Source organism: Microcebus murinus, chromosome 8, assembly GCF_040939455.1.
Source record: "Microcebus murinus isolate Inina chromosome 8, M.murinus_Inina_mat1.0, whole genome shotgun sequence".
Lineage (NCBI taxonomy): Eukaryota > Metazoa > Chordata > Mammalia > Primates > Cheirogaleidae > Microcebus > Microcebus murinus.
The window spans coordinates 75199038-75212444 of record NC_134111.1 but is presented as its reverse complement, the minus strand read 5'-3'; the positions used below and the strand labels follow the sequence as shown (position 1 = coordinate 75212444).

General features: G+C 37.5%; 1 protein-coding gene across 2 annotated transcripts in view; it reads right to left on the bottom strand.

The window, feature by feature from the left end:
- Positions 1 to 13407, bottom strand: part of CDK15 (cyclin dependent kinase 15) — a 75593-nt gene that overhangs the window by 28329 nt on the left and 33857 nt on the right. For both annotated transcript variants that reach the window (XM_012738969.2, XM_076005370.1), the window contains exons 9-10: positions 9721 to 9814; positions 2833 to 2896 (exon numbers count right to left, since the gene is read on the bottom strand). In XM_012738969.2, the coding sequence (XP_012594423.1) occupies positions 2833 to 2896; positions 9721 to 9814 (158 nt within the window). The remainder of the gene's footprint in view (positions 1 to 2832; positions 2897 to 9720; positions 9815 to 13407) is intronic.

Genomic DNA, 13407 nt, shown 5'->3' with positions numbered 1-13407 from the left:
AAAGAATGAACGAACAAGGAACTAGTCTCTAAAATGATACAACTCTCTTACCTTGCCCAGATTTAATCAGGCACAAGAGTCTGAATTGAAGGCTAGGAAACCTACAGTCCTGTTCATCAGAGCCACAAGAAAACAGTTAACTGGTCAGAGAACCTGTCCAGCTGGGTCAGCACCAGGTGATTTTTTTCAAAAACCCATATAAACAGAAACATTACTGTCCTCCTCAATGAAGTTCGGACAAGGCCTAGAAATGGCATGGTGGGCATGAATGGACAATGGATGGTACCCCCAAGTTCTGAACAATTGGGTTCCCTCAAAATTGTACTGACTGGGTTTAGTTTGGGGGCTCTTACAACTTCTTAGATGAAAAGGAAAGGAATGGAAATCTTATCTAGAATGGTATTGACACAGTTCTCATCTGGGACATATTTTGGCTCCCATCTTGTCTTTGCTCCACTTAATCATTGGGTTCAAGTGCGTAGAAGCAGCAGCAGCGGTTCAGGCATGGGGATGGGAGGGAGCAGGCTCAAAAGGGACTTGAGATTCACACAAGAGGATGTTCCTGGAACACAGATGTTGATGACCCTTTCAAAACAGAGTCCTTAGGACTGAGTTATCAATAGCACTGACTCGACCCCAAGATATACTGGACTTCTAAGATTTCCAAATGCAGAGTTAGACATCTTGGCTATGGCTAGGATGTCTTCCATGGAAGCAGGGCTCACACATGAGTGCCCCAGTAACAAGGAGAACTTAAGAAAGAGTGTGGATGAATGAACACAAACCGAAACTCTAGAGATCCAAGAATGTACCATATCCATCCACACAGCCTTGGCACATGCCACAGAGCCTGGCAGGTAGTAGGTGCCTGAACATTTTTGACTTATGAAATTGAATCCTTACAAGAAAACCAGTGCAGAGTAGGAGCCTTATTGATGTTAGGCCTGGAGAATACTCTTCATAAACAGAAAAATTGCACATTATTTTGAAACAACAGCAAAACAAAACAAAAAAATGTAACATATTTCTCTCTGTTTATTGGAACCCAGTTATCTTATTTAGCACAGAATCTGGCAGGAAAGCACTTTGGCCAAGTTTCTATTATTATTGTCCTCACCAAGACCTTCTATATTAAGGATCACTGTTTATTGGCCAGACCAACCTGAAACCAAATGTCTGAAGTCTGGGGAACAGCATATGCTCACCACAGCAGCTTCATGCTGACATCATCTAAGCTGTTTCCTACAACCCATCTGTGACCCTAAACTTCTGCCGGCATCCATATTAGGAAGCTGAGGGAAAACAGAGAGCAGAGGGGACAGGGAGAAGTATAGTCAGGATGAGAACACATGAAAACCAGTTTCTCCTAGAAACCATGGCAGCTGGAGATAGGAGCAATCAACGACTGGACCACTCTCCACAGAAGCTTGTTCTTTTCTCTATTTCAGACCAATGGAAACAAGCACTATCCCAAGCCCTGTGGCCAAAGAGTGGCATTTTTCTTAGGCACTAAACTCTAGCAAAATAGTTAGAAATCATAAACCATTTGTAAATGACTCTAAGGCCAAAGCAGCTGAAAGGATTTCACAGTTTGTTTTTAGCTTGCTGTAGGGGTTCCATAATCCTGGTTGGTTCAAAATGCCTGATCCCTGTGTAGAGCTATTTGAACAAAAGTATTAGATGCTGGAGAGAAAAAGAAAAAAAAGCTCGCCATGTCTTTTGTTTTCTTCTTTAATAGCCTTTTTAATCTCCCTACAATTTCTTGCTCTCATGACTTCCTTCCAGAATAATCTCATTATCACAGTAATGACAATAATTTGCAAAGAAGATGTCGAAGATGTCGTTTTCTTAGTGATGACATAATGTGAGACTATAAAGACTAGACAACCTGGCTTGAAGCATATTCACCTTAATCTCGTCCATATCTGTACGTATCTACCTTCCCTTTAATCCTGCAGTGACAGTCCAGCTTTGGCATGGCCTTTATTGGCTTCTCCAGCTTCTGATATGGTCCTTCATCCTGTGGCTCTTTGCTTGTCCCTTCCCTTCTGTCTGAAAATCCTTAGAGTGACTACTGAGTAATCTGATCCCTCTGGTGTAGCCTTGGGGCAACTTCTCAAAGATGTCCCCCATGGAGAATACCTCCAACACTTCCAAATCCACCCCCAGCAGCCAGCCTTGGAGCACCAAACATGACAGAAAATGACTGTCATGTCTAGAAGCAATGGATGAGCTCTTGATAAGTATAATCTAAAGACATCTTACCTGGCCTGCCCTAGGCCTAGTAAGCCTCTACCATTTCCCTCTGTTATATTGGCTTGCTTTTTTTTTTTTTCCTTAAAAAATTATTTTTAGAGATAGGTTCTCACTATGTTACCCAGGCTGGCTTGACCTCCTGGGCTCACGTAGTACTCCTGCCTCAGCATCCCAAGTAGCTGGGGTTATAGGTGCACAGCACTGCACCTGGCCAGATTTTCTGTTTATACTTTATGAGTATAATAATCTAGCAAATAAGTTCATAATAGTTATGGGGCTCAAAAGTGAGACCATCTTTTGAGTTCTCTTGAACCACAGTAAGAGTCCTTTCTTACTGTGAGTCACTCTCTTTAGCTTCCTGCTTATGTTTTACAGAGTTGGGGAACTGGTCCAACCTCAACTACTAATTCAATGTCCTCCTAATACAAGGATTAGTCGGGGAATATATGAATCTAGAAATTCATCTAGACCTATCTTTGCTGTTGACTTCACAATACCCTGTGTGGCTGATGCTTTCCTTACATTACTATTAATATAATAATTCTTAGAGTATTTGGAAGCTAAGATCAATATTACCTGGATTATAGTTAGGTAGCTTGGAGACTCCAGGCCAGGTATCTTCTGTAGGGACTCCCAATACCTACATGAAGACAAAGAAAAAGAAAGGTGAAGGGGGAGATGAGGTGGATAGATGAAGGAGGTATGGAGACATAGAGGACAGAGCAGGAAGGAACAAGGAAATAGATATATGTCACATTATGCCAGCTGATGTCTACGAGAAAGAAATTTAGTCTTTCCAACATTTGTAGTTTCTTGGGCAAAACCATAATGTATTCCTATGGTCCTTAGCCTAACTTGATGTTAGGTCCTCACTAACTTGATGTTTTGAGGCAGAGCATATGGCCTTGCTTAAAGTTATATTCTCATCATTAAATATTTCTTACATGGTCACCATGCATTAGAATGCCATGTTGGGAGTTAGAGATATAAAGAAGCAGGAGTAACTGTCCTTTTGGCTAATATCAGATGACCACATGTATATTGACAAGAGACACTTGACAGCTTAAATTACACCTAAGCACGGGCATTCAGCTGTTTCCCAATATGGTCAGAATAAAAAGGATTCAGATTACTGACCTCCAGGCAGCGGAATGTTGGCTAAAGATGACCTCAAACCTAACTGTAGGCCTTTCTATCAAACTCATCTCATCTGCTTGTTTTCTCTGCAGCCAGCAGCTTGGAATATGGTGTTGGGTTTTTCACTGGTGGACTGTAATGGTAACAACATCAGTTGAAAAAGAGCTGGCCTATGCTTTGGATTACCACATCGAAACTCTAGTTTTTAATTAAGATATAGGAAAATAAAAGTCTTTTGGAGTACAAAGCCAAAACAGTTGAGATTTTGGATGGAGCTGTCACCATGATTTTCCCGGTAGGCATTATGTTACCATTCTTTTAAGATAATCATAAAAGGCCATAGCCAGTTGTATCTGTGAGCCAGAATAACATTGTTTTGTGAAATTCTAATAAAACACTAGTAGCTTTCATCACACCACTGCAATATATAACTTTTCTCAGAGGCATCTCTCATTGTAACTCTTCTCAGAAGCATCTCTCCCAGAGTCTAGTGGATCCATCTGTAAAATCCTGCATATAGATGCCTGCCCAATTCTTATGGCAGGAAGTCAATTGCCCAAAAATGACTGAATATAATCAATGAGGAAGCCAAAACTTTAGTATCTATCAGCTTGCTAACTAAGACTCTGGCTGAGAGGTATAAATTTTGGTGCCTGTTAAGCTTGTCTTCAAACAAAAGAAGTGCTGTTTTCCCTCATATACATAAAAAATCATGCCACCCAGTAAAATCTTTCTTCTTTGATCCATTCCCTAAACAAACTGAACAGTGACTGAGAGGATTATAGGCTTTTCCTATCAACCACCCTGAGCCTGAGGGAACACTAAGAATCCTGGAATCCATTTTGAAAAACCAACCAGACTAATTCTTCTTTTGTGGGAGGCAGCCAGGGGATGGGCAGCTAATTCTTTTCTAACCTACCATCATATGTACTTGCACAGGAGCGTGTGTAAACAAGTGGTTGTGATTCCCATGTATCCATACATCCCTCTTAGCTGGCAGAGAACAATGAAAAGGAAGCAAATATAAAGAAGAGAAAATAATGTATAGCATTAAATTCATGCTTTCTCTAAGCTGAAATCTCCCAGAATTCCCCAAAATTGTATTATATTTAACTAAAGCCAACAACAAAAGCCAATGGATATCAAAATTTTAAAAAATCTTATGTTCAAAGCTTCAAGCTTGAAATGTTAAAAGTTTAAACAAAAATTCAATATACTTGATTTGGAAATTTGATGCTCAGTTTCTATTTGAAAGTTATTGAATTATTTTTCATTTGAGGAAATTACTAAATCTTCCTTTCACTGTCTGGGAAACTGAAAACCAAAAATTGTTGATTTACTCTCTTCCCTGAAAGCTCTTAAAAGGCAGCTAGTGAGTGCTATGCTTTAAACCACAGTGAGCTACAGGGACTGTTTATCTGCCTTTGTTGGAATGGAAACTAAAGGCATTTTGATTAATGGATTTAAAGTCCTTCCAGTAGAAGAGGAAAGTTAAGTAAAAAAAAATAAAATAAAATAAAATAAAAATAAAGTCTTCATAGTTTTTTCTGATTTTAGAAATAAATCCAGGATTGTTTGCAAAAAACACTTATTGAAAGAATTAGAGTTTTAGAAATTGGTCAGAAAGTGATGATGGCTATTATTTAGATGTAAACACACACACTCATACAGACACACACAGGCATTTCAGAAACATGGTAAAATAAAGATTCAGGACTTCTCAATATGTCTTTATTCCTAAGAGTGAGATCTTAGTATAAATGTAGAGGAAAACTGTGGTTGGGAGATTTAGAACTGATCCATTGCTTTCAAAGAAGCAATTCCAACATTAAATATCACAGAACTTGAAATAGCTTTCCTATTGTAGACCAGATTTAGTAAAACACAAATTCAGTAACTATTTGTAATCTATATAATTTTCCAAGCTGCTTCACAGGCAACAACAAGTGAAAATAGACAAACTGGTATATACCAAATTAAAAAGCTTCTGCACAGCAAAGGAAATAATCAACAGAGCAAAGAGACAACCTATAGATGGGAGAAAATATCTGCAAACCATTTATCTGATAAAGGGTTAATATTCAAAATACACAATAGCATTAAAAAACAACTCCATTAAAAAATGGGCAAAGGATCTGTTATGATTTGAATATGTGTGTTCCCTCCAAAATTCATGTTGAAACGTATTCCCAATGCAGCAGTATTAAGAGGTGAGGCCTTCAGCAAGTGATTAGGCCACAAGGACTCTGTCCTCGTGGATGGGGGTAATGCCCTCATAAAAGGGCCGGAGAGAACTAGCTAGGCCCTTTTGTTCTCCCACACTTTTATCATGTGAGGACACAACATTCATCCTATCTGGAAGAAGCAGCAACAAGGCACCATCTTGAAAGCAGAGACTGGGCCTTCACTAGACACTGAACCCACTGGTGCCTGGATCTTAGACTTCCCAGCCTCTGGAACTGTGAGAAATAAATATCTGTTCTTTATAAATTGCCCAGTTTAAGGTATTTTGTTATAGCAACATGAATGGATTAAGATGGGACTTCAATAGACATTTCTCAAAAGAAGGCATACAAATGGCCAATAGATACATAAAAGCTCAACATCACTAATCATCAGGGAAATGCAGGATAAGACCATGGTGAAATATCATTTCATGCCTGGTAGAATGGCTATTATGGAAAAGACAAAAGATAAGTGCCAGTGAGGATATGGAAAAAAAGTGAACATTCGCATACTATTTGTGGAAATATAGTATGGCTATTATAAAAGATGGTATAGAGCTTCCTCAAAAAATTAAAAATGGAGCTACCATATGATCCAGCTATCCCACTACAAAGTATGCATCCATAGGAAATGAAATCAGTGTGTTGAAAGGATATCTACACTCTCATGTTCACTGCAGTATTATTCCCAATAGCCAAATAGGGAATCAACTTAACGGTCCATCAAAAGATGAGTGGATACAGAAAATATGGCATCTATACACAATGGAATATTATTCAGCCTTTCAAAGGAAGGAAATCCTGTAATTTGTGACAATATAGATGAACCTGGAGTACAATATGCTAAGTGAAATAAGCCAGAAATGGGAAGACAAACACTGCATGATCTCACTTATATGTTGAAACTAAAAATGTTGAGCTGGGTGCAGTGGCAGATGCCTATAGTCTCAGCTACAGCTACTTGGAAGGCTCAGAAAAGAGGATCACTTCAGCCCAGGAGTTTGAGGCTGCAGTGTGCTATGCTCATGTCTATGAATAGCCACTGCACTACAGCCTGGACAACACAGCAAGATCCCATCTCTAAAAAGAAAAAAAAAATGATAGGAGCGGCTAGGCGCAGTGGCTCACACCTGTAATCCTAGCACTCTGGGAGGTTGAGGTGGGCGGATCAGGAGTTCAAAACCAGCCTGAGCAAGAGCAAGACTCCGTCTCTACTATAAATAGAAAGAAATTAATTGGCCAACTAATATATATAGAAAAAATTAGCTGGGCAGGGTGGCGTATGCCTGTAGTTTCAGCTACTTGGGAGGCTTAGGCAGAAGGATCACTTGAGCCCAGGAGTTTGAGGTTGCTGTGAGCTAGGCTGATGCCATGGCACTCACTCTAGCCTGCGCAACAAAGCGAGACTCTGTCTCAAAAAAAAAAAAAAAAAAATAGGAGCTACAATATTCTCTTTACATTTTATTTAAAGAAGTCACAACTTCATGGAGCTAGAGAATCAAATATTCTGAGATCCAGAAAGGTTGGTTACATGATTTATTCTACCTCATACCAGAAGTTAGAGCTGTGTTCAAAACTCATGAATTCTGACTCCAGGCCAGTATTATTTGTAATATGTTTACTTGTTTTAAATTTGTAATGAGTTGTCTTAAATGTCAAAATAAGTTCCTTTGATTTACTGTAGTGTGATCAGGATAATGATAGACATGGACATGGATTCCTGGGCAGGACTGTTGGACTGACATGCTAAGACATATTTGTTTCTGGTGTGTCTCACTCATTTGTTAGTACTTTACATTCAAATTCAAGTCCAAATTCTTTCATTTACTGAATTGCCTAAAACATCCATCAGGTGGCCAGTATTAGTCACCAAGGCAAGTCCTGGAAACTTGAACTAACTAGACAGTCATCAGGCCTTGGGAAACATCTAGCCCACTCTTTCTGTTCTATGATTTCTAAGTGCTGTGCTAAATACAAAGAACTGTAAAATGATTGTTTTTGAAGTGCATGGTCATTTAAAAATAGTATGAAATATTTAAAAAAAATATGTTTATACACAACTCTTCAAACACTGATAGCATATAAGGATATACTTACATTCTTTTCAAATATACTACATTTCAAATATACTAATAACACATCTTATTTCTGTACTATAATTTATATTAATTTACATGTATACATAGTTTCTATTTGTTTCACACATATTTACTTACACTTCACTCATCATCCCACCTAGAGTGAACAACATTCAAAAATACAGATTATGTATTTTTCTTATTCTTTTCTTTTTTCATTGGTTTATACCTTCTTACATGACCTTGTAGAGTATTTATGGTGAATGTTCACTAAGCGTTGTTAAATGACTAGGAAAAACTCTTCAAATATGTAAAAAGTCACTGCAGGGGCAGGTCTAGGTAGTGGTTCCTCTATTATGGACAAGAAGTAATACTGCTAAGAAGACTAGAACAATTAGGTTAAATATCAGGTAATGCTCATTGCTGGTAGGTTATTTAAACATCTCTACAACAATTTGAGAGGTGAAGAAAAGAAATGTTTATTGAGCACTTATAGTGCACAAATCTTGCTATACATTTCATCTTACAGAATTATAACAGGAAGATTAGAAAGTCTTTATCTCTATGCCCATTTTACAGATGAGAAAACTGAAGTTATGAGAGACAACATAACATACTCACATTCATTTAGCTAGAAAGTGGCTAAAATTCCAAACCAGGTCCAAAGCCATTACATTAGGTTGCCTCCAGCTCCGATGATATTACAGCATCCAATGATGCGATATGAAAATAGCATTTATTTATTTTACACAGGAGTTCTGAGGAAAAAGTCTTTGGGCTTGGAAAGTGTTTTCAGTTTGTGAATGCCTCCCAATTTTTTCCATGTTCCTTCATAATATTCCTCATGTTTCCAAAAGAAAATTTAATGTCAGTGATTAATCTCTATAAAATATCTTCATTTCACAAAGTACATTTTATTTTAGCCAGAAGACAAGGAGCAGGATCCTGAATAGCAAGTGATAAAGTCTCCCCTGCCCCAGTTTAAAGTAGCTTGACACATTCTACAACATGGATAAACTTTGAAAATATTATAAGTGAAATAAGCTAGAAAGGCAAGTGTTGCATGAGTCCACTTGTACGAGATGGAATAGGAAGGGTTCTTTTTTTTTATTATTATTATTACTTCATATTATGGTGGTATAGATATTGTTAGGGTTACATATCTTGCCCCTGCCCCCCTACCCCCAAGGAAGGATTCTTGTACCCAGAACAGGCAAATTCAGGGCCTGGGATGGAGGAGAGATGGGGAGTTATTGTTTCATGGGTACAGAGCTTCTGCTGGGGATGATGAAAAAGTTCTAGAAATGGGTGGCGGTGATGGTGGCACAACAATGTGTCAATGAACTATACATTTAAAAATGGTTAAGATGGTAAATTCTGTTATGCATATTTTAACCACAATTTTAAAAATCACCAAAAAAAAGAGAAATATACAAATGTCTATATTATGACAATAGCACTATATAAGGGACATAAAGCAAAGGATATCATGGTACGAATGAGGTAGGGACAAATAATGAGTAAAGAAATAAACCACACATGCACACAAAGGGACCTTGACACCTTAGGAATTTGGATGCGGATGAGCATGATAAATAGTGTGCTTCTCTCATACTAACACGGAAAGACTCTGTTTTATCAGGCTGCTATGAAAATGTAGTGTCTTATCTTCAGTTAACAAATATCTAGGGCCAAATGGTAGAATTAGGAGTGGAGGTGGCAAGGCAGGGAGGTGGCTAAGTAGAAAAGGCAGAAATTGTCCTGGGAGGTTGACACAACAGTAATAATAGGGACCAGGAGACCCAAATGTCATCAATGAGATAGATTCATGGGGCTGCTGTGGAATCAACAGGGGGCTTCCTGACCACGGATCTCCGAGGGGCTCATACCTGTGGCAGACACCACTGTTTCTACAACTTTAATATCTCAAAGAAGATGGACTGCTTCCTTTGTCTGTAAGGCAAAGTTGGTTCAAAATTTGAAATGCAGATATTTCATTTTCTTAAGAGAAATTATTCTCTTACCTCCCAGATCTTCTCCAGCTGTTCAAGGATGTTGGAAACCCCAGGAAATAAAGGTTGACCCTGGAACATTTCAATAAAGATGCAGCCTGCACCCCTAGCAAAGGAAACAAGAATAAACCCCACACTTTCAAAAAAATCACACATGCAAAACCGGACTACTAGAATTTCTCCTCCTGAGAAGCACTTTAGGGACAGTTAAATAGAGACTACATGATATTAAAAGTCTTGGGCCAAAAACCAGTCCTTGTGTCAAACAAGAATAAAAACAGCCCACAGCTTTTTGTTAAAATGGAACACGACCATCAGTAGTTAGGAACACAGTATAGTTAAGCAACATGTTAGGTCATTCAAGCTCATTTTATGAGAAGAGGGGAAAGTACTGCATCCCCAAATTGCATACCCCTTTTCACTGAATCTAATATGCTGTCATTGTAAGAAGCATTATTATTTTATGTTATCATTAAGAAACAAAAAAACTGCAAGCTAAACTACGATGCGATCAGAATGTTTATTTATACTTATTGAAAGGGCTATTATAGGTTTAATTAGACATAGATTGTTTTACCATATATCATATTTGTAGATGCAAATTTAAGCGAAATAAATTGGTATTCCTGAAACGTTTTCACATTCAGCATTTGACTTAGACTCTTTGATGTCTGTGTTTACCATGGTATCATCCTCTATATTAAGAGTTTGATGATGCAGCATTTCTTAAAATAATCCACAAAAGAACTAAGAGTCACCGGTGTTGAGCTCCTAACCTGGCTTTGCAGTTAAGTAGCATTAGCTTACTTTTGACTCCTGCTTAAAGAATATTGCTAAACATGTCTGATTCACTCCTTCTATACAACCATTTGCTTCCTAGGGGTTAAAAAAAGAAAAAACAAAAAAAGCTCTCTTGCTTGCATTGCTTGCAGGGTTTAATTCCAAGTCACTGACACCCTTCTGCAAGGTTTTTTTTTTTTTTTTCGATTATGCAAGTTTTGATGCCAGTTTATTTGATGTTCACACATGTGCAATCCTAACTAGGCACAACTGATGAGGCCTGGCTAGTGTCTATTCTAAGATGCTACCAATTGTAAGATGCATCTTGATTTAACAGACAATGTGCATTTTTAAATAGATTAAATAGAGTAAGATGTAAATTTTATTTTCTATGTGATCAAACTGGAGGATAATTCTTGAGGGACAGAAAAGGGTAAGGTTTATTTTACTTATAATGAACATTTTTATTCTCATAAGTCTTTTTTTTTTTGAGACAGGGCCTTGCTTTGTCACCCAGGTTGGACTGTAGTGATGCAATCATAGTTCACTACAGCCTCAAACTCCTGGGCTCAAGCAATCCTCCTGCTTCAGCCTCTCAAGTAGCCAGGACTACAGGTACGTGCCACCATGCCCGGCTAATTTTTGTATGTTTTGAGATGGGGTCTCGCTCTGTGGCCTGGGCTGGTCTCAAACTCCTGGCCTCTGGAGATCCTCTGGACTCAAGTGATCTTCCTGCCTTGGCCTCCCAAAGTGCTGGGATTACAGTCATGAGCCACTACAACTGGCTACATAAGTCTTTTGAGTGTTAAAAATGGTTCAGGGGGAAAAAAAAAATGGTTCAGGTGACTGATTGCAGACATTATCCTCATAGTTCTAATTTTTTTTTTTACTCCAAATCTCTTTCACTGTAATTCATAATTTTGCATATTCCCTTAATCATTTTGCCATTTTTGTATTGTATGATAAAGAAAGTAATTTAAGTAAAACATCTTATTATAATCATATTATTAAAGATTTGTTACCTTCTTTTTTTCAATGATGTTAGGAATACTGCATATTATCAAGTTTATTTAAAATATGGTCTTTAATATTCATGTATTTATTACATATAAATGTTTACTTTTTCAATATGACTGTAGACACATGCTGTTTAATTTACTTTTCATTGACAATCAGGTTTAAAAACAATTTTTATCCTGTGTCTAGTTTGGAGACAGAATATATATTACAGAAAGATTGAAAATGAATTGTATCTTATCATATCAAAATAGACAAAAGCTGTTTTCATATTTGTTGTTTCAATATTTGGTTTGAACTTAATCAGCTGGCTTTTTCCTAGGATCTTGAGAAAAAAAAAAATACCAGACTGAATTTTGCAAGATTTTTCCCCTTCAAACAGGTTGTTTTTATTCCCAATTTTTAAAAAGCCAATTTGAATATAATAGCTACATGTTTTTCTTTCTACTAATTTTTGCTGTATAAGAAACATCTTGATATGAGCTACAAGAATTCTGATCAGACAAATGTAATTCATGAATCTGGTAAAGAGTATCTTGAGGTGAATTTGTAGAATTATTGTTATTTTAAAGCTCTTCACTAACTTGTACTGTGACTTGTATCGGTGTTCTTTTTGCTTCCTGGCTTTAAAACAACAGATATAAAAAGCATAAATAAGAGGATGGGTAAATTCACACCTAACATGTACAATGCACACTGTCTGGGTGATGGGCACACTTATAACTTTGACTCAAATGGTAGAAAAGCAATTTATGTAACTAAAATGTTTGTACCCCCATAATATTCTGAAATTTTTAAAAATGTATAAATGAAACAATATCTGAAGGAGAATAAAAGTGATGGAATACTGTGAAATGGTTACAAACTATCCTGGTTTCTAGCAATGGAGAGCTGAGTAGGCCAACTGAGAAACCTAGTCAGTGAGCACCACCAAATGGTCTCTACTCTGCCCTCTGCTTTCTCCATATGTACTTGAAAGGGCTCAGACCATTTTGTTTTGAAGTGAAAAATAAATGTGTGTATAAAACATATATGTAATTGGTTTATTACTTGGTTATAAAATAGAAATGGAAATATACTGGCTTTTAAAGACCTAAACCAACCCTCCATCCAGTTCCCAAACATCTTTCAGAAACCCCAGGGCTCACAAACCGCTAGAAGGCTTGAAGGCATTTTAAACAAGGTTTACAACATATAGTCATTCCTAGATTTAACCTGTAGTCCACTTTTTTTTCTCTCCCCCTAGAAAAAGCTTATTGCCTTTCATGGTGTCTTTTGATACCAGTGACTGTAGGAAACTAAGAAGGCCTTTTGTTACATAATTTCTTAGTGTCCTTCATCTTCTACACCACTAGGATTGTTTACAAAATTATGTAAAGTATATGGGCAAAAACTAGAGCATTCAGGCTGTTCTGCAAAGTACTATTATACAAAGTAACGTAAGAGGCTGGGAGTGGTAGCTCACGCCTATAATCTTAGTGCTTTGGGAGGCAGAGGTAGGAGGATCACTTGAGGCCAGGAGTTCGAGATCGACCTGGGCAACATAGGGAGACCCCATCTCTACAAAAAATATTTAAAAATTAGCCACTCAGGAGCTCAAGGTTACAGTGAGCTATGATAGTATCACTATACTCCAATCTGGGCAACATAGTGACACCCTGTTTCAAAAAAACCCAACAAAACCATAAGAGGTTTGTGTTACAGAGATAAAATGCTAATATTTGGTTTATATGGTTGAAATTCTCCATTTGTACTTTGAAGCAGGATGAAACCTTCCTTATCTAACAAATCTAGAGTCCAAGGTTGCACACACTATATATAGTTACTCACTGTGTATATACTGTGTGTGTATATGCACACTTGTGCATGCCTTTAGCACAGTTACATGACAGACAAAATCCC